Source organism: Abrus precatorius, unplaced genomic scaffold, assembly GCF_003935025.1.
Source record: "Abrus precatorius isolate BTA unplaced genomic scaffold, Abrus_2018 Scaffold8, whole genome shotgun sequence".
Classification (NCBI taxonomy): domain Eukaryota; kingdom Viridiplantae; phylum Streptophyta; class Magnoliopsida; order Fabales; family Fabaceae; genus Abrus; species Abrus precatorius.
The window spans coordinates 29,045,546-29,069,136 of NW_020874428.1; the positions used below are offsets into that span (position 1 = coordinate 29,045,546).

The 23,591-nt window shown below is 31.8% G+C and overlaps 6 protein-coding genes across 7 annotated transcripts; 3 read left to right on the forward strand and 3 right to left on the reverse strand.

The window, feature by feature from the left end:
• The first annotated feature begins 1,387 nt into the window (after window positions 1–1,387).
• On the forward strand, window positions 1,388–7,118 carry LOC113846017 (lysine-specific demethylase JMJ25-like). 2 transcript variants are annotated; one of them, XM_027473810.1, is made up of 13 exons: window positions 1,388–1,621; window positions 2,353–2,900; window positions 3,031–3,143; window positions 3,256–3,355; window positions 3,481–3,613; window positions 3,685–3,748; window positions 3,834–4,446; window positions 4,874–5,203; window positions 5,683–6,093; window positions 6,173–6,245; window positions 6,329–6,414; window positions 6,498–6,617; window positions 6,741–7,118. In XM_027473810.1, exons 2-13 carry the CDS (start codon window positions 2,358–2,360, stop codon window positions 6,810–6,812), a joined length of 2,658 nt encoding a protein of 885 aa, XP_027329611.1. In that variant the 5' UTR covers window positions 1,388–1,621; window positions 2,353–2,357; the 3' UTR covers window positions 6,813–7,118. The 2 variants fall into 2 exon arrangements, with proteins under 2 accessions (XP_027329611.1, XP_027329612.1); XM_027473811.1 differs by lacking the exon at window positions 1,388–1,621 and having other exon boundaries at window positions 2,358–2,553; window positions 2,629–2,900; window positions 6,741–6,961.
• Window positions 7,119–9,251: 2,133 nt separating this feature from the next.
• Window positions 9,252–10,559, reverse strand: LOC113846399 (peroxidase 29). Its single transcript, XM_027474600.1, has 3 exons — window positions 10,330–10,559; window positions 9,863–10,220; window positions 9,252–9,790 (listed from the first exon to the last, which is right to left on the reverse strand). Exons 1-3 carry the CDS (start codon window positions 10,546–10,548, stop codon window positions 9,393–9,395), a joined length of 975 nt encoding a protein of 324 aa, XP_027330401.1. The 5' UTR covers window positions 10,549–10,559; the 3' UTR covers window positions 9,252–9,392.
• A 2,041-nt stretch (window positions 10,560–12,600) lies between these two features.
• On the reverse strand, window positions 12,601–13,175 carry LOC113874638 (cytochrome b561 and DOMON domain-containing protein At3g25290-like). The gene is made up of 2 exons (XM_027512853.1): window positions 12,975–13,175; window positions 12,601–12,882 (listed from the first exon to the last, which is right to left on the reverse strand). The coding sequence occupies exons 1-2, from the start codon at window positions 13,173–13,175 to the stop codon at window positions 12,601–12,603; spliced, it is 483 nt and encodes a 160-aa protein (XP_027368654.1).
• A 3,328-nt stretch (window positions 13,176–16,503) lies between these two features.
• Window positions 16,504–16,884, forward strand: LOC113874639 (stigma-specific STIG1-like protein 1). The gene has a single exon (XM_027512854.1). The coding sequence runs from the start codon at window positions 16,504–16,506 to the stop codon at window positions 16,882–16,884; it is 381 nt and encodes a 126-aa protein (XP_027368655.1).
• Window positions 16,885–18,293: 1,409 nt separating this feature from the next.
• On the forward strand, window positions 18,294–20,388 carry LOC113846398 (putative pectate lyase 2). The gene is made up of 4 exons (XM_027474598.1): window positions 18,294–19,031; window positions 19,760–19,863; window positions 19,945–20,083; window positions 20,170–20,388. The coding sequence occupies exons 1-4, from the start codon at window positions 18,294–18,296 to the stop codon at window positions 20,386–20,388; spliced, it is 1,200 nt and encodes a 399-aa protein (XP_027330399.1).
• Window positions 20,389–20,778: 390 nt separating this feature from the next.
• On the reverse strand, window positions 20,779–22,545 carry LOC113874640 (the record flags this gene model as incomplete). The annotated part of the gene is made up of 4 exons (XM_027512856.1): window positions 20,779–20,906; window positions 21,013–21,057; window positions 21,125–21,856; window positions 22,503–22,545. Coding segments are annotated over 4 exons (948 nt in total), but the record flags the coding sequence as incomplete, so codon positions are not given.
• Between the last annotated feature and the right edge of the window lie 1,046 nt (window positions 22,546–23,591).

A 23,591-nucleotide genomic window follows, 5' to 3' on the forward strand; every position in this document is an offset into this window, starting at 1 on the left:
TACGCATTTATTTTATTATTTTTATTCTTTTAACTTTAACAATATTCACATTTCTTTGTCTATATATTATTTTAATAAATATATTAAAACACTACTAAATACATGAATTAAGTATTAGTTATTATTTTATTTTAATTTGTATTTTTAAGCCAGTTGTGTTAAATGAGTTACAAATTTTAGAATTTTAAAAAAAAATTCAAAAGAAAAACAAATATGTAATAATAAAAGTGAGCATTTCAGATCAAAATCGTTTTTATGGAAATTATAATCACAAATTTCTATTATTAATGTTTTTTAATGTTAAACAAATGCAATAAGAGTATTTAGATTAAAAAATTAAAAAAAATTGAAAGCCAAATCACGACATCGTACTTTAGTTTGTTTTTATGATTAGCTATTTATAAGAGAAACATCCGGAGAAACTACCTAGTACCATAATTTGCTTCTCTTCCAAGTCTTGAACTGTGGCATCACACGGTTCCTAAAACAGACCCACGTGCACTTAAAATATATAAAATGTTTGACCCTGCGAACACCAACTTCATATTTGTGTTTTTCAAAATTATTTTTTTTACTATTTACTCAATTAAGTTTTAATAAAAAATAATTAAAAAAATAAAAACTATCAAACATTTAAAGAAAATATCAAAAAGAATAATCTGTACATAAATATGATTCTCCAATTTCATATTTTCTAAATTTAATATTATGTAACTATGATTTACTTAAAAATAATCGAGATACTGATCCTAATTAATATGCTAGTAATAGTAAATGTAATCGGCTGCAGATACGCGCAATCTATCAGTTGTAAATTGAGATCCCCAATTAACAAAAAAAGTAATGCCAATCTTAATGGTTTAAGTGAGCATTAGAGTATCAAAGTTCCAAAAGGCTCAACACAACATAATATCAGTAGTCTATAAAACAGAAAAAGATTTTTACCCAAAAAAAAGACTGAACAGATTATAAATAATTAGAAAAAGTAGAAAATTGATGGCAAAGGCATTAATAGCTGACTAATTTCAATTTCAGGCAAATCAGTGGATGAGTGACGTGTTTTTCTCTTTGCTGGTAGGGTTACCCTTTTTATACCTTTGATTGTGATTATGGTGATCGTGATCTCTCTCATTCTTATTTTCATTGAAATTTGATTAAAGAAATATGAAACAAAAAACTAAAAACTGAAATTTAAATTTAAACTTTAATTAATGTAAAAAAACAGAAAGTTTGTTTTTAAATTGATATTACTTATTGATACTCTAACTAAAATAGCAAAAAAAAAAAAAAAAACAAAAATCCAACTTTTCACCTCAAAATTTGGTTTAAAAAAAAAGAAAAGAAAAAGAAAAACTTAATTTTAAATTTAAATTCTAACCCTGAAAACAAATTTAACACACCTAGTACTATCATCTTCTACCGAGGACCAGCAGGACTATCTGTAGTCAAGATAATGCGACTAATTTCGTGATCTTTTCTTAATTTCACTCAGATTTTCTATTCTTCTCTCAAATTTTGTTTTCAGACACCTTGCGGCATTGATTCTTTTTTGCAATTTTGAACGCCACAGAGTTGATTAACTAAGCATCAATTTTCGTCCTGAATAACTTCTCATGATCAGGTATTGGTATTTTTTTGTGTGTGTATGGATTCTGAAATTCTGCTCTTTTAATTATTTTTGTAATAATTTTTTGTGTGCCATTCGACGACACGTATATGAGAGTCTTTGTAGCGTTGTTGTTGATTTCGATTTCGTTTTTGTTTGCCGTGCGTCCTGTCTACGCATGAATGCAATTGGAATTCTGGTTCGCTTGGTGTTTTCGAATTTACCGATGTTGTTGGGTTGATCGGATTAACTCAGTTCAGTTTTTTATTTGAAACGTTCATGAGAAACTGAAGAGAAAGTTTTTCTTTATTTGAACATATATACCCAGTTCTTGCTGAAATTCGTAATGGGATATATTTTACTAATATCTGAATCATCGTGACGAGGTTTCTCATGGTATTTAATTAGTCAAATTTTTTTATCTTATTATTCCATGATTCTTTTTTTCTTAACCGGTTATTGAGCTTGACATGTTTAAAGAAATTGCTCGTGTAATGATTCAGCGTGGACATTGAATTATATCGTGGTTTTAAAGACAAAATGCTTTCTTGCGTTTATAGTATGGCCTGCTTCTTTGATTCTCAGTTTCTTTTGTTGGGGTTAAGAACGTGGGTATTCTATACTGACAGTATATCAGACTCAAGCTATTATAAAAGTCTGGCATGTCATTTAAATGAGTGATAACCTGACTTGAGATTTTTGAATGTTTGTAATTGTTTGTGTGCATTTCCCTGTAAAATTTGCAGATAGAATGGAGATTGTAGTTCCAAGACAAGATCGGTCAAATCAACACACGGAGGATAAGCTGGAGTTCTCAAGATTGTCAAAAAATTATGGAAATTCAAATAGAAAGGCTGAAGGAATCCACGAGAATGGTAATGAGAAGCCAGAATTAGAAGAGGAAGAAGAAACTATGGAATATTTAAGGAAGAGAGCCGCAGTAAGAAGTGCAGTTGCACAACGAGAACGATTAAATCAGCATACTGACAATAGGTCAGACAAAATCTCAAAATGCCGAAAAGATTTTAGAAATTCAAAGATAAAGGTTCAAGAAATTCATAAACATGATGACATAAAACCAGAGTCAGAAGGGAAAGAAGACATTCTTGTACGTCCAAAGAGGGCTTCCAAGTTCCCATCCAAGAAAGGAGATGGGCCAACCAAGCTTACTGCTTCAAACAAGAAAAGAAAATTTGGAGATGATCTCTTGATTGACAATTTGGAAGATAAAGAAATGCTCTTTCTTTTAAAGTCAAAGTCCAGGAGCAGAGCTAGAAGAATGGATAGTGTGATGGTGACAATCTTTCTCAATGCATTTTTCTTACACTTTAAAAGTTTAAACTGTGATTGTTTATGACAGATTTTCTTTAATTGGTGGAATATTATATTGTACTTAAATGATGTTAGACTAATTGTCTTGACAGGATGTTGGACAAAATCGGTGGAAATGTCATCAATGCATGAAAAAGGAGAGAGCAGCTTTTGTGCCTTGTACCAAATGTCAGAAAATGTACTGCATGCGATGTTTCAATCAATGGTATGGCATTTTACATCTAATTAATCAATTCTGCTGAAGGTTTATGTGTTTGTTTGTGTAGTTTATGAATTTCCGTTACGAAATAGAGCTGTTTGAAATTTTTTGCACACAGGTATCCTGATATGTCAGTAGAAGAATTTGCTGAAAGTTGTCCATTTTGCCGTAAAAAATGCAATTGCAATGTCTGCTTACGTTCAAGAGGAGTGATTAAGGTTTAATTTTCTCTGATGTCTTCCCCTAAGTTAATTTCTTCACTGAAAAAAAAATGTCATCTGTTAGATTTAGAATTATATCTGTACTAATAAAATTTTCAAATTCTTTTTCTATTTACTTTCAGACATCTAACAGGGACATCACCAATTATGAAAAAGCTGAGTATCTGCAACATATGATTAATTTACTCATTCCATTTCTTAAACAAATTTGTGATGAACAAAGTCTAGAGGAAGAGATTGAAGCTAAAATACAAGGTTTTAATCTTCACCTTTATGTTTTTTGTTGTTACATTGAATAAATCACCAACAAAAAACTCTTTTGTCAGGGAAATCTTCTTGTGAGATTGAAATACCTCAAAGTCTTTGTGGTGACAATGAGCGTGTCTATTGGTAAGTGTCTTCTTTCTTAAGATCGTAGCACAATTCTTTACATTTTCTATGATATCTATATTTTAACTTTTTGATCTTGGAGCAGTGACCATTGTGCTACTTCAATTATTGACCTTCATAGAAGCTGCCCGAAGTGTTCCTATGAGCTCTGCCTTAGTTGTTGCCAAGAAATACGCAATGGAAGCATTACACCCCGGGCTGAGCTGAAGTTTCAATATGTAAATAGGGGCCTTGATTATATGCATGGTGGTGACCCTCTACCAGTCCCTTGTGAGTTAGAGACATCAGATGGTCATATTGAGTCATCTATGTTGTGGAATGCGAAGAGTGATGGAAGCATTGGTTGCGCGCCAAAGGAGGTAGGGGGTTGTGGTAGTTCTCTATTGGAGTTGAGGCGCATCCTCCCAAATGGGTGGATATCTGATTTGGAAGCCAAAGCTCGCAGTATGCTCAAAATTTGGGAAAACAAAAACATTTACTGTCCAGAGTCAACTGAGATTTCAAATGGAGGGATGTTACTTTTCCAAAAGCATTGGGCTTATGGTGAACCAGTTATAGTTCGTGATGTTCTTAAACAGGGGACAGGTCTGAGCTGGGAGCCAATGGTAATGTGGCGAGCATTATGTGAAAATATGGTTTCAGAAATCAGTTCAAAAATGTCAGAAGTGAAAGCCATTGATTGCCTAGCTAATTGTGAGGTTTGGTCTTGCTTCCCACTTTGACGCTGAGTTAGAATATTTGGTATAATTAAAGCATGTATATTTAAACTCGTAGTGTTTTCCTCTTTCTAAATCCCCCCTCTGCTGTGGATTGGCTGTGAATTTCTAATTTTTTCATGTTATCGAAAGAATGCTGTAATACCTACTTTACCTGTAGATTGTTTTAAGAAAGATAACTAAATTCTAGCAGTGTATGTATAAGGCTTGTAGTATTGACTACTCTTCTGTAATGTCCCACATCCATTGTCATCAAGCCTTTATTCTCGGGCTTTAGATTCCTCATATTGTGGAGATTCAACTTCCATCTTAGTATTTCAGCTTCCAAAATCAAAGTATAATATTTTATTTAGTTGTCATGCAGCATTCTAGAATTCTGATCAACAGTCTCCCTTCTGAACCTTTGCAGGTAGAAATTAATACTCACAAGTTCTTCAAAGGTTATATTGAGGGAAGAACATATAGAAATCTCTGGCCAGAGATGCTCAAACTAAAAGACTGGCCCCCCTCCGATAAATTTGAAGATCTTTTGCCCCGTCATTGTGATGAGTTTATTTGTTCCTTGCCATTTCAAGAGTACAGTGATCCTCGGGCCGGAATTCTCAATCTTGCTGTGAAGTTACCAGCCCATGTCCTGAAACCTGACATGGGTCCAAAAACATATATTGCTTATGGGATCAAAGAAGAACTTGGTAGAGGAGACTCTGTAACAAAGCTTCACTGTGACATGTCAGATGCGGTATGCATCAAGCTTCATTAGGCTATAATTTGGTTGCTTATGCAGTGGTCAGCCAATTCTCATTCATTTGAATATTCTACACATACACGTACATATTTAATCTTCTATCTTCTGAGAATCCACATTTTGGTTGGCACACTGGATTGAAAACAAAGTTTTTTCAGATTTTTTAATTGGCTGTTAGTAGAAGATGAGCTTTCCTTTTGGTGTAGACATTATCGTATGTGCTATATTACTTTCCCTCGTCTAAAAGGATATGTTCATATGGTTTGAATTTGGTTTCTTAATATGTGCAAGTATATTGTGAGGTGGTGCAGTAAAAAATTTGGTATCTTTTTTTTCTTTAAAAGAATAAATGTGTGCATTTGAAGCATGTATCTGCTTTTTTTGTTTTGAAACTTTTCCTATGCCATGTGTCAGATTTCTAATGTAAGCATATTGACTTTTTACTCTAATTTCTTGTTTGATAATTGTCAAAGGTGAATATTTTGACCCATACAGCTGAGGTAATATTAACTGATGAGCAGCACACTATTATTTCAAAGTTGAAAGAAGCACACAAGGCACAAGATGAGAGAGAACTTTCTGCTCAAGAGAGTGTTGCTGTTGGCCTGAATGGTCAACCTTGCAAAGACAACAAAGGATGCATAGGAAATAAGGATGTTTCAGAACCCAGTGATATGGAAAAGCGCCCAATTGAAATAAATGGAAATATTTTTCCAAATGGTGTGTCTGAGGGGGTCCCTTCTTCTGTTACAGAAAATGAATCAACGGAATCAGGTGGTGCCCTATGGGATATATTTCGGAGAGAGGATACTGAAAAGTTAGAAACATATCTAAGAAAACACTCGGAAGAATTTAGACATACATATTGTTCTCCAGTTGAACAGGTATTAAAATTGTAACGATTTAGATTTCTGCTTATCCTTATTTTTTATGCTTGATGCTCAAATCTTTTTTGTTGGTTAGGTTGTACATCCAATTCATGACCAATGTTTTTATCTGACTTTGGAGCACAAAAAAAGGCTGAAGGATGAGTTTGGTTAGTACATGGAATTGTATATATGTATATCATTGTCTTCTCAATGCGTGTAATTAGTTATTTATGCAAATCTTTACTTGTAGGTGTTGAACCATGGACTTTTGAACAGAGACTTGGGGAGGCAGTATTTATTCCTGCCGGATGCCCACATCAAGTCAGGAATCTCAAGGTAAAATATCTCTCGACATGTATTCGGTTAACTCCTTTGATTGTATCTTTAACTCTAATCACCATATGCCAAACCTTGCACAGTCATGCACAAAAGTTGCTGTAGATTTTGTGTCCCCAGAAAATGTCCATGAGTGTCTGCGTTTAACTAATGAGTTCCGCCAGCTTCCCAAGAACCACAAGGCTAGAGAAGATAAACTTGAGGTGATTTACTTCTAGAATATATTTCCTTCTGTCTCTTTTTTCCTGATCTTCTCTTTATCATGTCAGTTACAAAATTAATTAGAGGAGCATATGGTGATGATATTTTATCCTTTGATGGAACAGATAAAGAAGATGATAATTTATGCAGTTGATCAAGCAGTCAAAGACTTAAAAGCTTTACTTAAGTGTTTGTGACTAGCTTTATGCTGCTTGAAGAAAGCTACTTTAGTTTGCCATGGTCGGGGTGATACTCTAGATTGCTGTGAATGTAAAGTGTGTCCAGATAGAAAATTTTTTGAACTCAAATGTTTCATTGGGGGGTTACAGGCATCACAATAGAGCCATTCTCTGTTTTTAGTAATAACATGATTCCTTTTGTTAATATTACATTTTAGATAACAATTTATCAAATTTTGTGACTAAGTAATGGCCGAATGAATTAAAAAATAATTGCTTAAAATTTTTGTATTCATGCCCAAAGGAAATACAAGTATCAAATTGGACAATGTCATATTTTTTTGATGGGTACAAGATTGAAGATACTTAAAAGAGTTTGAACCATCGTGAATGAAAATTGAGACTCCACAGGAACGTGCCAAAAAGTTTTGTAATAATTGCGACTCCATCTTCATGTCAATTCAATTATCTTGCAAAAGTTATTTTAACTTTTCTTGACTTGAATTGAAAAGCAAGCAATCCAATCATTTATTATTGGTGCTGCAGAAAGATGTGTTTTTAGATGTTGTATTTTAAAGTTTTCTTTTTGATTTTTTTATTTGATTCTTGTATTTATTAATGTTATTTATTCTATTGGTTATAAATAATATTTAACTATATTATATTAATATAGTTATCAAGCTTAAGCTAAGATTGCTTCTTCCAACCTATTTGGCGTAGCAGTATGCTTTCTCATTATGATATGTATAGGATGAAATCTAGAGCACAATGGTTAAAATATGTATTTAGTTTATATAGTTGGTGTTCATTTATAAAAATTAATTTTTATATATTAAAAATTTACGTTTTAGTCTCTATTTAATCTCTATCTGAATAATACCTTTTATTAATAATGTTTTAACGTTACAGACTAATCCAAGTATTCATCCTGCAAAGTTAATTTAGAATTGAATTGCTAAGGCTAAGAATAAAATAATGGGCTTAATGAAGAAAGCCCAATCTCATTCGTCGTACAGTGATGGGCCCAGCGGGGAAGAAAGAATGTGGTTCTTTAGTGTTTGAGCGTGATCTTCATTCTCGACGTTTTTCTTCACTCCACTTGTCTGTTCTTTCTCTTCACTGTGCGTGTCTCCATCCAAATGCTACACATTCATCTTCAACTTCATCACCATGTCCTCTTCCTTTCACCACACTCCATCGCATCACCAGGTTATGATAGTTAATACTTTTACATTTTACTGATTTCATAATTTTAAAGGATGTAAAAATGTACTCCAGTTTCTTTTTATCCATAACTTTAAAGGATGGACACAAATAAAGAAATAAATTTTAATGTTTTTACTTTTATTAAAATTAATATTTAATTTCTTGTTTTACTCTTTTATCTTTTTTATTAATTAATTATTCTTTTATTTTAAGTTTATAATATATTTGATAAAATATAATTAATGTTGTCTTGAATTTTTAAAGAAGTTACAGACAAGTATTTAGAAATGTAACAAATAAAAAGGAACAAAAGGAGTAACAACTGAAAGGTATGTTGAGATGTTGTTAGTTTGATTTTGATTAATTTTAAGCAAAAAAATTTCTAATCTGATCATAAAAATATTTTTTGATTTATTTTGGATTGGTATCAATAAAATTTTAATTCCAATTTGACCTATTTAGGTATTTTGTATAGTACTACTACTAAATTAAATTATTTAGTTTCTATATTTATGTTTATATATTTTATTTAGTTAGAAAATAATAAATAAATATTATTTCATTTATATAATTTTCAATTAATTTTTTATAAAACATAAAATTTATGTAACAAAAATTGTGATACAAAAAAGATTTAAATGAATTTAAAATTAATAAATTTATTACCATATTAAAGTAAGAATTAAATGTATCTTTGAGAGTAAACTCATTAAAAATAATTATTATAATTTTATAAATATATAATTAAATGAGCATTAGTAATAAATTATGTTTTAAATTGTAATAAATTTTTAAAATTAGATTTAAAGATCAATCCAATAACAAATTAACAAATGTTAATTTTGACGATTTTTATTTTTAATTTTCCTTTACCTTTTACATTAAATTGAATTGGTTTGTGATTATTCTTACTCTTTGTATTACAATTAGTCGGGCCCCCGTCATCTCTAACTAAGGGGAAAAATTTCTCTTATCCAAGTGCCTCGTTTGTGGGGACACTACCAAAAGTTGGAAGCATGTCAAAAGTTAGGGGTTTTTCTTTCCATTACAAGCAACCACAAACGGAGTGGTACTAATGTCAATATCTTTATGGAACGTAAAATTTGAAGGACCTCTATAGCCTACTTTTTCTTTTTTGGGAACATTGGGAAGTAAAAGAAAAAGGAAGTTATGGATGTTTTGGCAGCAACATTAATCTTTTTTTTTTTTTTTTTAATTCTTATGTTTGGTCGAATACAAGTAACGTAGTAAGATAATAATGGAGAAACGTTGGTGGTTAAATATATAGGGTTTACACCACTAGATGACATATGAGTTTGACAAACCTTGTGCATGTATTATAATTTTCCTTATATATATACTTGGAGAAGACATTACACAACATTCTCTCCGTTAGTTTACCTGATTGCATTTCCTTCGGACATCACCCTGCACTTTTGTGAGAACATTGGTAGAAGAAAGCTTAACAAACGCAGATGAGAAAGCCTGGAAAAAGTTGTTCTGATCCATAGCAAACCGCGTGACAATGGGTGCAGTTCTGGGATCTGTAGAAATGCTTGAGTCAATACCGAACAAGCCTCTCCCCATCATGATGTCTCGGTAATACTGGTTGTCAAATGTAACGGGGGTAATGTCATTAGGCACAACTGTGAGGTTTGTGAGAGGAACTTGAGTTGGGCATGCCACTCTTAGTGAGGCTCCAAACCCAAAATCCATCTTGTCCCCTACCCTTGGATCATATAATCTACCAACAATGTTTAAGCAGTGTCCAACACCGAGGGTATGTGCACCTGCATGTCAACAGTTACAATAAATAACAACAAACCAAAAACTATTCTTGGTCTTCAGTTAGCATGCATTACCTAAAATAGAAACACACTCTTCAATGTTCATTCCTTTAGACGTGAAAATGGATATAAATTCATCAACCGTTATGGTGGGTGAAGGAAGCTTAGCATCAGCCTCCTGAGAACTACAAGTTCTTGAATCTTTTCTTCCAAGTGGGATCTGAATATGGGGTCCTCCAGAGAATGACACTGATTCTTTGGCAGCTAATGCAATGATATCTGCACAAGAGACCTGTCCCGGACATTCTTCTTCTAATACTGATTTTATGTGGTTGATCATTTCCAGCTTTCTGACGCCAAAGTTTCTTGAAGAAATCATTTCAGAGTTGTGATTATTGTAGCTGGAATCCAATAAAATTGAGGCATCACATCCCTGTGTTAAAATAAATACAAAAAGTGAGTGACATTAGGACATGGTTGGGTTTTGTTTTGAAATATTTAATATTTGTAAGTTTGTCAAGAAGGAAAAGAAACGCAATTACTTGAACTTGGCAATCATGAAACAGGAGCCTGAGAAATGCGGCTGGTGCAGTAGCATCTGTCATGAATAATTTAAGCAACTCATTCTTGATTACACTTTCCAAATTTGGACATGAAAACTTGTAGTAGTTGTAAGAAAGTTGATTTGCTTTTGTGCCAAAGGAAAGTGGCATCGCCATCACCACTGTGGCAAGCAGAATCCAAGGGAAAGATGTTGCCATTTTGTTTCCCTTTGCAGGAGTTAAGTACGTGAGTGTAAATAGTACGAGTAGGAACATGTAGTGGAAAACTTATTGATGTTTTTCGAACAGTGATTCCATTCTGAAGGTTGTGATTGGCTGAGTATTATTAATTGAGTTGGCCCCAGAGCGCCGAAGTGCTAGCTAGCCTATAAACCATTCTGCTTACATTATAACGAAATGAGTGAGATTGAAGTTAATTGTAGTGGGACCATATCATGCATGCAAGTCTGTTGAAGAAGACTATATAAGGAAAATTAGACAAGTATGATTGCAACTACCATTCTATCATCACGTTTCTAACTTTTAATTAATTGTTTGAAAAGTTGGTCTATCCACCCCCTCTCTTCTCCAAGGGAAGTTTTATTGGGCCCCAGTAAGATTGAGAATATGTCCTTGGTTCACTTCCCTTCCTTACTAGTTTTCTTCTTTCCATAAAACTAAAATCCTTTCCTTGCTCGTTTATCATCCAAAAATACAGTTTAAAATTCTTATTATATTATCTATTATTCATACACTTTCTAGGATGTCTTTTTACAACTCACTTTTTTTAGTCTTTCTTTTCTTTCTTATCTATTTTTCCTAGCTGTAGAAAAGAGTCGGAGGAATAAAATTTCTCTAATTGAAATGGGGAATTACGTGTATAAACTTCTAAGTCCGGGTTAGCCAATTCTGTCGAGCTGCTTTCTGTTTTAGAAAGCCATTTCGAACCCATGTCCTGTTAAAATAATAAAAGGTTGTGTCCGTTTTAAACTATCAAAATCAATTATTCTTACCATAATACACGTTCTAGTGTAAAATTTGTAGCTGTGTATAAACTTAATACATATTTCAATTACATTTAATATTTTAAAATTAATTTAATAAAAAATAATTCTACCTAATGTTAAAATAAATGGTCGGCATAATTGGTTGTGTGTAGCTTAAATGAATTAAGTGGAGGGGCGAAGAGTCCTCTGAATCAAGTAACAATGCAGACATGGGCATGTGGCTTAAGTAATTCTGCCAAAACGATGTAGACATAACATCCTCTGCTGTCGATAAGGTTTTGCTTATTATATTGCCAATTGCTAATTCATTAATTGCTTTGGAAACGCAAGGTAAGGATAGAAATAACGAAAACCTGCCAGCTAAATAGTGGCATTTGCATTGAAAGCAAATGAAGAGTTTTAAATCTACATGAACTGAGAATATTCAAAGTAATCTTGTGTATGGGACTCAAAGCAAATGTAATATTTTCAATGGCACAATCATAAAGTATAGCCTGCATCAGTCCATGTGAGACGCATTTGATTTCTAATGAGAGGAGCTTGTTGGCTCTTGATTTCTGTTATGGTTTAACGTTGTACCAGAATCACATAAGGAAATTTTGTGTGTCTATTTTGACACACAATCTCACAAACCAGTGCCACAGAAACAAAAATTGATGCACAACAGAAAATAATTTAATGATGTAATTAATCTTTTTATCAAATTTTTTAACATGTGCAAAATTTTACATAAGAAAAAATTAACAAATATTAAACTTTTATTAAAAATATAACATTTAATATTATTAATATATCAAATTATATTAAATTATTTTAATATTTAAATAAAAAATATCATATATAAATTCCTGTCATATGTAATATTACACAGGTTAAAAAATTTGATTAAAAAAACAGTTTTCTTATATCTTCCTAATATTTAATAATTTTATCTAAAAAGTACCAAATTGTACGTTCCTTTGTGTAACGATGGATTGTTCATGACTACTTGTATGGCGTGAGACTGTGTTTCCCGGATGGAACGACGGGTAGTTCATGATTCCATACATTCAAAATAAACTTTTCTATTGTATTTTTAAGAAAATTGTGGATGCAAATTATGACATTTTTACAATATAAAATCGTATTTGGCAATCATGAATTATATTCCAGTATCATAATAATTATATTAATATTGGACATATCATAAAAGTCAAGACAATGCTTCATCAACTTGCGTTTGCTCTAATATTTGTTTCATCAACTTGGTTCTCTGATTCAGAATTTAAGGTGAATAAGTAAACATGTTGCCAGTCAACCACACAGCTTGTTGCATTATCACAGATTTGCATCTGAAAATTTCCAATAGTACAAATGCGATAGCCAAAACTCCAAGTATTCCCACATAAACCCGTTTCAACGTTTCAGCTTGAACTTGATTGTGGAGCCCTACAAATATGTTGGCTATAACTATTCCAATTATGGCGTATCCAAGAACATGGTGGCAAATGTTCCAGCACTTGCAATAGCCCGCTTCTTTATTTGGTCGCATTAAGGTGGCAAGCATCTAATTCACATTGAAAGAAATTAATGTTAGGACCTTAAATAGTTGGACAGCTAAGTGGAGTAAAATTAATTAAGAACAAATTTCAGACTTACTTGTACGTTTATGAATGTAAAAGCGGTGATGCTGAGAGTACTCTGTGTTTTAGATACAAAATGTTTTGATGACTTCACAAACCATAGCCCAATGCACCACCCTATTGTGCCCATAATATAACCCAGAAATTGGAACCCTATGTGACACTTGTACCATACATCACTCACCACAGGAAATTGTCTGAAGTACCTTGCAATCATTGCACCAATGGGTAGCAAAGTGCCCCATCCTATGAGGATTAAAATCCAATAAACCTAGAAAAGAAATGCTCAAACATGTCAATATATTTTATATTTGGCAGCTTAGAAACTGGATGTGAAATAAAAATTAAAAGATAGTGTTTTGGTATGCATTTTTGTTTATCCTTTTTTTCAGAAGTTCTTAAAAAATAAAAAAATAAGTAATTAGTTTTTCAAATAAACTGAAATTATGCTTACTTTAACAGCTCAAAGGAAAGCAAATGTAAAAAAACATGACAGGTATCTTTGATAGCTGATATTTATTAATACTTGATCTTACATTTTGGAACTGGCGCTGCAGATGACTTTCATATGATATTACATCTGTTGTTGTAGCCGTTTCTGGCGGTGTAGTAGTATGCATCTGGGTCTCCATTTCACTGATTTTGGTGTCAAGTTTCGAGAGAATTGTTCTTTTATTTTGAACTTGTGCGAGTTCCTTAATGGAGGAAATTTGGGCATAGATAGGATGCAAGGGAACAAATAAACAAAGAAGAATAAGGCAGCAGAGTGCTATGGCACATGTCAATGTCTATGCTTCACATTCTCAAGTCTCAACCCTCAGAAACAAATTAATAAGCACAATCTTATTCCTCATATAGAACATAGATATTGCTACAACAACTTGTCCTTACTTGCCTAGTTTAAAAGAAATGGCATTTAAATTTAACAACTTATAATTAATGTAAAAAAGTCGCTACCAGTGACTTTCTAATAACTGATGTTGGGTTTCTGAGAATCTGTGCTTTCCTTATCAAACTAAATGGAATAAAAAGAAATACATAGTCAAATATTATTCCATTCCTCTCTTACGTTTACACTCCTGATCAAGCATCACACAATTTCGGCAACAGTTTGCCCAAACATTTCTCACCAATATATATGAAATTTAGTGGTCGTAAAAGAGTTATGTTATTCATACAGTTTTATACATTACTATTCTATTTTTATTTCTTTTCATAACATCAATAATTTTATCGTACATTTCTCACCTATCTTTTTCTATCTCTCTTTTCATTGTATAAAAAAAAAATTATATAAATACATTTTTATTCTTATATCAAAATTTAAAACCTGGTTCATTTTAATTTCCTTGGTGTCACATGGTTGCGCATGCAAACCACACCAAATACTATTAATTTACAAGCCATTGATAAAGAGAAAAAAATATAATAAGAGTAACGCTATATCTTCGTACAACATCTTTTTAATAATATTTACTTTATAAAAAGATCAAAACGTAAATAAATTAATATTTAAAAAAATATTTAATATTTTCTTCATACAGTAAATGAGGAACTTATTGGGAGAATGAAATACAGAGAATTAAAATTATTTACATAATAATTAAAATATATTGAAAAATATTATAAGAGCAACGCGTTAGAGCAGCAATATACTTTATTAAATAATTTAATTATTTTAAAAATTAAATATTATTTTTTTTACTTGTAATATAATAAGTACTTTTATTTAAAATTTATGTTTTTATTTTTTTAACCAATATACGTACCCATAACATATGTATAATACTTAAAGATGACTTTGATAAACTTTAATAAAGAAACGAATATATTACAATGAAAAGAAAAATTGAATATTTAACTCAATATAAATTATTATTATTATTATTTAATTAATGGGAGTTAGTTCAAGTGATATATGTTTGAATTTTTTTAAAGCAAAATCTCAAATTTAAATTTTGTGTATGAAAAAAATCACTTAGAAGCAAGCTCCACCATGGTGAATATATTCTATAGTTAAAAAAAAAATTACTTCCCGTGAAAAACATTTGTGATTTAAACTATGTTAATCATTCATAAAGTACTGATTTACAGTTGTGAATTCCTACTAAAGCGATACATCTACATTTAGTGTTTAATAATGTCTTGAGTATATGTATTTCATGATTTATACATTTGAGAATTAAATAAAGGCATTAATATAATAAATTTTGCCAAAATATGAAATTATAATACTCCAATCTTTTTTATAAAAATTATTTTTTTAATTTTTTTGGAAGGAATATTTAATTAACTTATACTAACTAATAAAAAAGTTCAATATTAATTTATTTTTTAAAAATTATAACATACCAATTTTATCTTTATTTAATATAATTGAATCTAACTTATTTTTTACATGTATCTTTGTTGGTTTAATTGGATATGTATCTTCTTATCTGGATAAGTAACATGATGAATACGATCACATTAGAGAAAGGAAGGTACTTTTTTTTTTTTTTTTTATCAAACAAGGACACTAATTGTAAGTTTCACCAATTATAAAAAGAAATTATATTGTTCTCTGTCTAACATGATCATGTCATCCTACTTAATAACATTAGAGGAAATTGATTTTAATAAAGGTTTTTATCAACTCTATTTAACAAGGACAAACAAAAACAAAACCTAAAAAAAAATCTAATAAATGCTTATAATAAGAACTAGTAAAATAATTTAGAAAGTGTTTTATAAAAAACACGAGAGGGAGTAGCTATCAATACTTTTTAGTCTTAATTATAAGAATAAAGATCTACTTTTCATAACACTTTTATTTATGTTAAATTATTTATTACTTTAGAATATTAATAAAATATTAATTTTGTCAATAAAGTTTTTATTTATTAAATATAATTTTTTCCAACTAACTATTATAATAAATTCTAAGAGTGGGATTCTTATTAACTAACTACTACAGTAACTTTGGCACCCTTAACGAGATCATTTGTTTACTTATTTAAAATAAAGTTATTTTAATAAATTAATTTCTTTTATCATAATAATTTATTAGATCACATCTAAAATATGGAAGGAGTATATTCGGTCATTTGCTGAGTGGAGCAAACCCTGAAAATAATCTAATAGTCAAATTATATGGCTACTGGAACCGAACGGTGGTTCTGGAACGGTTTTTTGGTTTACGTAGAATTATACTTTGGTTTTTGAATGAGCTACGGACAGCAGATTTCTGGTCAACTTATAATTAAGCTAACTAACTTTAATCTTTATCCTTTAATTAGCATTTTATCAGAATATAGATTTGTATGTATTCCAAAGTTTCAATTGATTTGTTCGTACGAAGTTTTGAAGCCTTTGAATTGTTGCAAACAAGCCTAACAAATTTAGATCAATAATCAATACGTAGTAGGACATTAGCTCATGAATGCAAAATATAATACCAAATCCATGAACCTACTCGTCTATAAATACTTTGTACCATCTTTGTATATCTCATCAATCAAAACATACAATACTCATATCTGACATCTTTTGGTCAACACAAAAAAATGAAGCCCTTCAAGACCCTTTTCCTTCTGGCCATGCTAATGGCTTTGGTGATTTCTCTTTCAGCAAGTGATGAAGAACCAAAAGGGAGAAACCGCTTCCTTTCTCAAAAGAATGAGCGAGTTGTGCTGACATGTGACAAAGACCCTAACGTATGCCATATTAAAGGTAGCGCAGGATCTGATTGCTGCAAGAACAAATGTGTGAACTTGTCCACAGATGGCTCCAACTGTGGCAAATGTGGAAAGAAATGCAGCTATGGAAAGATATGCTGCCAAGGTAAGTGCGTGAATCCTCGGACTAACGAGAAGCACTGCGGGAAATGTGGCAACAAGTGCAACGCAGAAAGTTCATGTATCTATGGGATGTGCAGCTATGCTTAGGATTCATATATGGACGAGCATTATATCAATCAATAACTATTTAATGTCATCAATAAAGCAGCCATCACCATTGATGAGTTCTGCTAGTGTTCTTTTATAATTTAGTTTGCATCAGCTGGTAACTTGGTGTAATTAATAATGTTGCAAAATGCATATAATATTTTCTTGTCCTTACACATTAAGCATAATTTGTAATTCGTTGTTTATGGAAAATTAATAAACTTTATCTTTTTACAGTTTAATTTGCTCCATATTCTCTTTATCACTTGGGAATTGGAATCTCATAAATGTAAGTAACTTTTGTGAAAATTATTGAAATTTTTACTACTGCAAGATGCTGATTTAATTTTATACTTCAAATTATGAATTTTCTTACATTTTCAATTATGTAACAATGTCAATAACATATTTATGTAAATAAGCATAATTGAATTGCCCTCTCTCATATAACTTTCTTCCGTTATATATATATAATACTATATTGTTTTTATCTCAATATTTCACAAAAAATAATAAAAAACAATAAATACATTTAATATTTTAAAAATATTAAATTATTGAATACTTTTTATATTTAGTAAATAAAAAATTAATAAAAGACTGTTATAAAAGGTTTGAGAATTGTTTTAACAAAATTCAATAACGTCGTATAATTGATGTAATTTATTTTAAATATAAGACTTAAAATTAATTATTTAGAAATATTAAATGATTTATTACTTATATCTTATTATAAGTATTTAACGCTGTAAGTTAAGTATTAGGAACTTAACGTCCACATAACTTTCGCATTATGGGTACTACTAGAAATATTAGAAAAAGTTGAATCAATTAAAACCTTACAATTTAGTATATGCATTCTATATATTAATTTAATATATACCTTTTGTCACTTATTTTTTTCAAGATATAAATATTTTCACGCATATTAATTCAATCTTACAAATGCCTGCAACGTTGACAATATATTCAGTCATACTTGTAACCCGATAACATAAATTTAGAACTAAATTTAACGACAAGACTTAGTTTTTGACTTAAATTTTTTAGCAGTTATATTGAATCCCTGGCAATGACTTTAACAAAACGTGATTGTTATACTATAAAGCCGTCCAAATATAAGATTTATGAGGATCATTCTGTTGTGAACAGTTGAACTTTGCATGTCCATCAAACAATCATATTATAAATTAATAAGTTATTAAATATATAGCCTTCGTCTCTAGAGTAAAAGTTAAGATTATAATTAGCAAGTCAACCAAGCCAAAGCTCGTGCAGCCACGTTTAAGTTAACTAAACCCGAAAAAGTATTTGTAAGGCAAGCTCCAAACTTGTGTGCTCAACCTTCTTCCCACCTATTAAATGAGTTCATTCCCTTTGTTGCCTTAACCTCACAATTTCAATTAAGCATGGCCACATCAACCCCTTTCCTCTTGCTTTCATGTTTCATACTACACCTTGCTTCATGCTTGGTTATTGTCCATTCAACAAAGAAGTACAACAACACTCTTCAATCCGTCTCAACAACTAAGTATATCCCTAAGAGTCCTAAGAAACCATTCCTCAATGAGATAGACTCTTGCTGGCGGGCCAAACCAAATTGGGCTTCAAATCGTCGAGCCTTGGCTGATTGTGCAATTGGCTTTGGAAAAGATGCCATAGGAGGCAAATATGGTGCAATATATCTTGTCAAAGATCCCTCTGATGACCCTACAAACCCGAAGCCAGGCACACTTCGTTATGGTGTAATCCAAACAGAGCCCTTATGGATCATTTTTGACAAAGACATGGTTATTACACTCGAGAATGAGCTTATAATGAATAGCTACAAGACCATTGATGGGAGAGGAGCTAAAGTGGAGATTATGGGTGGGCCTTGCATTACAATACAAGGGGTTAGCCATGTTATTATACATGGGATTAGCCTCCATGATTGTGAACCGGGTAAGGCTGGTCTTGTGAGAAGTACTGCTGAACATGTTGGCCATCGTCAAGGCTCTGATGGAGATGCCATTAGTATATTTTCTTCCTCAAATATTTGGATTGATCATTGCTATTTGGCTCGTTCCACCGATGGCCTAATTGATATTATTCATGCCTCAACTGCCATTACCATTTCCAATAATTACTTTACCCAGCATGACAAAGTAAGTTCAACAAGCTAGCTGTTCTTCCCTCTTCGTTTCCTCCTTTACGGTAACCTTTTATATTATAATAAATGGGACTTCTGTTTATAATTATATATATGTTGCATTGACTAATAAATGAGACGAATAACATAATGACTTTTCTAAAATTAGAAGTACAATTTAAAGAATAAAGTTTGAAGTTGTAATTGAGATTGTCTTTATATACATGTATTTTTATCCAAATTAATTTTAACAATTTATTTTCAATGAACAATAATTAACTACTCCATACCTTTAACTTTTGCTAAAACATGTCATTTACTAATGGACAAAAAAATGTTAATTTTTAAAATTATTTTTATTAGTATATATAACCTTTGTTTAATGAAAATTAAACTATCAATACAAATATTGTTAATCTATTCTAATAATCTGACATACTTTATTAATATTTGATGTATTAATAGTATATATCAAGTTTTTATATCAATAAAACAATGTGTTATTATAATACATGTTAGTGTGAATATAAACTTCCGATGTTTATACCTTTAGTTAATTTTTATCAAATAAAAGTTATTTTAGTAAAGAATAATTTTGTGTTAATATATGACATTTTCTATGCACATTTTTCTTTTGAACGAGTCGAATCATCACTTTGCTGCTGATCTCCTCTCTCCACACACATCAAAGTTCCTTCATTTTGCGAGTTTGAAGGATATCTGATTGAGCTAACGTGCCTGCAGGTTATGTTGCTAGGACATAATGACCAATACACAGCAGATAAAATAATGAGAGTAACAATAGCCTTCAACCGGTTTGCTAGTGGCCTAACTGAAAGGATGCCAAGGTTGGAGTTATATTCTATGAATTGAATTTGCAAAGTGTGAATGAAAATAAATAATGTATTGACTTGACAATGCACATGCAGGGTAAGATTTGGTTATGCTCATGTTGTCAACAACAGATATGATGAATGGAAAATGTATGCTGTGGGCGGCAGTGCTAACCCAACCATTTTAAGTGAAGGAAATTTGTATATAGCACCGGATGACCAAAATGCTAAACAGGTCGAAACTCAGTAGCATAAAATCCCCTCCCCCTCCCAATACATATACAATGCATCAAGACACTGAGTGTTGTTCTTGGATGACAGGTTACCAAGAGGGAAAAGAAGGAAAACTGGCATAGTTGGAAATGGAGGTCCTCTAAGGATTTATTCCTAAATGGTGCTTATTTTGTGCCATCTGGGTATGGAAGTTGTGCTCCAAACTATTCACCTGCTCAATCTTTTACTGCTGCTCCAGCATACATGGTGCCTGCAATAACTCTCAATGAAGGTCCCACCAGTTGTATTGTTGGGATAGCATGTTAGTACGCTTTAGTATTGCAATTAATTTCTGTTTCTCTTTCATCTCCTTTACTCTTTTTTTTTTTCTCTCTTTTTTTGGTTGATTCCCGAAAGCCTGTTTTGGAGGCGTATATAAAGAATTATTGCATTGCAGAAATCTAGTTTGTAACTTGGCACATTAGTATTACTTAAGGAAATCAAATGTTATTGTTCAAAAAAGTACCAAAGATGGTTCTGCCGCAGATTGCTTTCTTCCAATAAATTTAAAAGATAAAATACAACCCAACATCACATAAAAGTGCCAATGAAGAAGCAACTCTCTTAGTACTAAGAGGCCTATATAATTGTATAAATAAATAAACTTAATCAACAAAAGGAATATGTATTTTTGTGGCGCGCATTATTTGGTCTTCTTCAGAAAAATCTGTTATCGTTGCTTTGAACCCCGCATGTTACGGGTGCTTTAGTTCTCACTTTCTTCAAGTAACAAATACCAGCTCCAATTCCAAATGCCCCTGCAGCCGAAATAGCAGTAACTGTCCCTGCAGCCAAAACCCGAACACCCAAAACCATAAACATGAGCTCAATTTTCCGCTTCAAAAACTTTTGCCCCATAGAATGTTAGTCCATTAACTTTATTTTTATCACCTGCAATTACATGGACCCTCTTCTTGTGCTGTGCAGTATTATAATCTGCCAAACAGACAATATCCAATTATTTCCAAAAGCCCATCCACAAAATTTAATTGGTTATACATACCTTTACAATGGGTAGTGAAATTTCCTTCCTTGCACAGGCAAATGAAACTCTGAGTATGGGTGTCAAATCCACAAGTTCCACCTCCTTTGGAGGGATCCTGGCACTGAAGGCAGCGTGTAGTTACGGGGATATCAAAATCAATTCTGATCCCATATTCAGGGACTTGATCATAAGGCTGAGGAGCACCAATGTTTTTCCAATAAACACTTGTATAACTTGTGCAATACTTGAGCATCAACCTCAACGATTCAGTGGCTTTTGGATAGTAAGAGCAGCAAGAGCTACCACTCATAGCAAAGGAACACCCTGGCATGTGCCTGCACAAATAGCTACCACTGTCACATGATGAATCACAGTGTTCGGGGAAGCGCTCACAGAAGATGGGCTTTGGCTTAACGATCACATGATCCTCACTGCAATTGAAGAAGATGTACTCATTTTGAGGGGAAAGTTTGAAGCGTGTGCTGGTATCTAAACTGAATGGCCTTGTGGGACGATAATTCTCGCCATCTTCACAGTTCCACATGAATGGATCAGTGACTAGAATGTGTGGATCAGCATAGCTAACGTTATGAACTGGGTATCTCCCCGAAGGGGTTCTGACTTCAAGCTTTCCTGAGTCAGAACATGCCAGAATGTATCGGTAATATGGACTTCCACAACCATCGTCAATGCCAAAAGGGTATTCGATGGGAATGCCACCACAAGAAGTTCTGCAAAGGTTGGATTGAGCTCTTGTGAGGATGAAGAACGAGTGGATGAGTTGAATAATTACAAAAAACTTCGGTTCCATCAGAGATGATAGCATGAAGAACAACTAGATGGTTTCTGAACCAAAAGCAGTCAAGAAATTAACCTCGAAGAAAGAGTAAGACAGAATAATATCTGCTAGTGTTGCTTTATACAAGCTCCTTTTGCTTTTATTCACCTTTGATATCTTTATTCCTAATTATGCCTTTGTTTGTTTTATAGCTTTATGCATTCTGAAGCCGCGCACATATTATATGGAGAGAATAGAGAATTACCCAATTTTGTTACCATTTCGACTTAGTTGCATGTGCATCAACGTAGCATAAACTATGATTGCATATACATCAAAGGTATGAGATGCCTCGTCTTTAAATCGAGGTACTGCCCTATGCCTTGGTGCACGTTTGATGTTTCAGCACCATATTTTTTTTAATGAAATTTAAAATATACTAATCTAATCATGCACTTAAGGACTTGGGTGCTACATGAATTGAAATTTAAAACTTTCATTTTTCTTAACAATATATAAATATGCAGTTAAGACCCTGCAAATTTTTGTGGTCAAGAAGTCCCGCAATTCAAATGCAAAAAACATAAAGTGAATGAGAGATAACAGCATACGGCCCACTTGAGTCGGAACATGGGCTTATGATGATGGCTATAAGTATGGACCAGAATCAACTCTAAAGAAAATCAAGCCAATTGGATTGGAAGCATTATTCGTGGACGAGGCTCATGCCTCAATTATCATCTGCAGTCCCCACCCATTAGAAAATCTGTACCCAAGTTGAATCCCCTTCCAAAAAATTAAATGGATGCATTATTCTGCAGACTAATACATTTTTTGAAAATAGAATAATAAAAGATTTTCGAAACAATTTCTTGTTATCTAAAAGACTTGTCTACATTGCAATCCGTTTGTAAAAATAAAATTTAATTGACGGTATAAGTAGCAACTATTTTGGAGACTACTCACATTTATTGATGTTAGTAGGTAAGTGTATCTATCAAAAAATAATAAAGAAATTTTGAATTAAGAGTTTCTAAGTTATCGTTTCAGAGAGATTATTTTCAAGTATTAAAAATAATTTAATTTGATTGTTTAAACGTAACGGAATTGTAGCGGATCAAAAATAAAGTTTAATTTTAATAATAAATTAAAAGAACAGTAATAAAATATATGAGAGAAATCAAATAAGATGAGTTTAAGACTTATGAGTTCACCTACTATATTTCTTTATATTCTAATTAATTTAATCTTGATATTGGTATTCAAATATTTATCAATCACTTATAATTAGTTCTATTAACACCCAATGATTATGTAATATCAATATTATTTTCCTTGAGCAAACACCTCCAATGATTATGCAAGGTAATTGGTCGAGAAAGCATAGAGATTCTATGAGTTTGTTAATTCAATAATGGCTGAAAAAAAAGAAATTAAGTGTAATTAACCTAACCCATTTATCTCGATTTATCCTATAGTTCCGTTAATTACATGTGTTAAGATCGTTTACAATGTAACTAACTATGTAATGCTAAGGGTAATCAAATCTTAACATACACAATATAATCTAATAGAATAAAACTAAACATTAAAAGAAAACCAATATCAACATTAAAGTAAAAATTACATAAAGTTTGTAGTAAGATCTGCCATAACCCTAAATATGGGTTTAGTTACTCATAATAAAATAAACTACGAAGAACGTGA

Coding starts and splice junctions, on each gene's coding strand:
- LOC113874638 (XM_027512853.1), bottom strand. CDS start 13,175: ATGATTGCAAGGTACTTCAGACAATTTCCTGTGGTGAGTGATGTATGG. Junction 12,883..12,974: donor TTACATTCATAAACGTACAA/GTAAGTCTGAAA, acceptor AATGTGAATTAG/ATGCTTGCCACCTTAATGCG.
- LOC113846398 (XM_027474598.1), top strand. CDS start 18,294: ATGGCCACATCAACCCCTTTCCTCTTGCTTTCATGTTTCATACTACAC. Junction 19,032..19,759: donor ACTTTACCCAGCATGACAAA/GTAAGTTCAACA, acceptor ACGTGCCTGCAG/GTTATGTTGCTAGGACATAA. Junction 19,864..19,944: donor CTAACTGAAAGGATGCCAAG/GTTGGAGTTATA, acceptor ATGCACATGCAG/GGTAAGATTTGGTTATGCTC.
- LOC113846017 (XM_027473810.1), top strand. CDS start 2,358: ATGGAGATTGTAGTTCCAAGACAAGATCGGTCAAATCAACACACGGAG. Junction 2,901..3,030: donor GAAGAATGGATAGTGTGATG/GTGACAATCTTT, acceptor TTGTCTTGACAG/GATGTTGGACAAAATCGGTG. Junction 6,415..6,497: donor ATCAAGTCAGGAATCTCAAG/GTAAAATATCTC, acceptor AACCTTGCACAG/TCATGCACAAAAGTTGCTGT.
- LOC113874639 (XM_027512854.1), top strand. CDS start 16,504: ATGAAGCCCTTCAAGACCCTTTTCCTTCTGGCCATGCTAATGGCTTTG.
- LOC113846399 (XM_027474600.1), bottom strand. CDS start 10,548: ATGGCAACATCTTTCCCTTGGATTCTGCTTGCCACAGTGGTGATGGCG. Junction 10,221..10,329: donor TTCATGATTGCCAAGTTCAA/GTAATTGCGTTT, acceptor ATTTTAACACAG/GGATGTGATGCCTCAATTTT. Junction 9,791..9,862: donor AGAGTGTGTTTCTATTTTAG/GTAATGCATGCT, acceptor GTTGACATGCAG/GTGCACATACCCTCGGTGTT.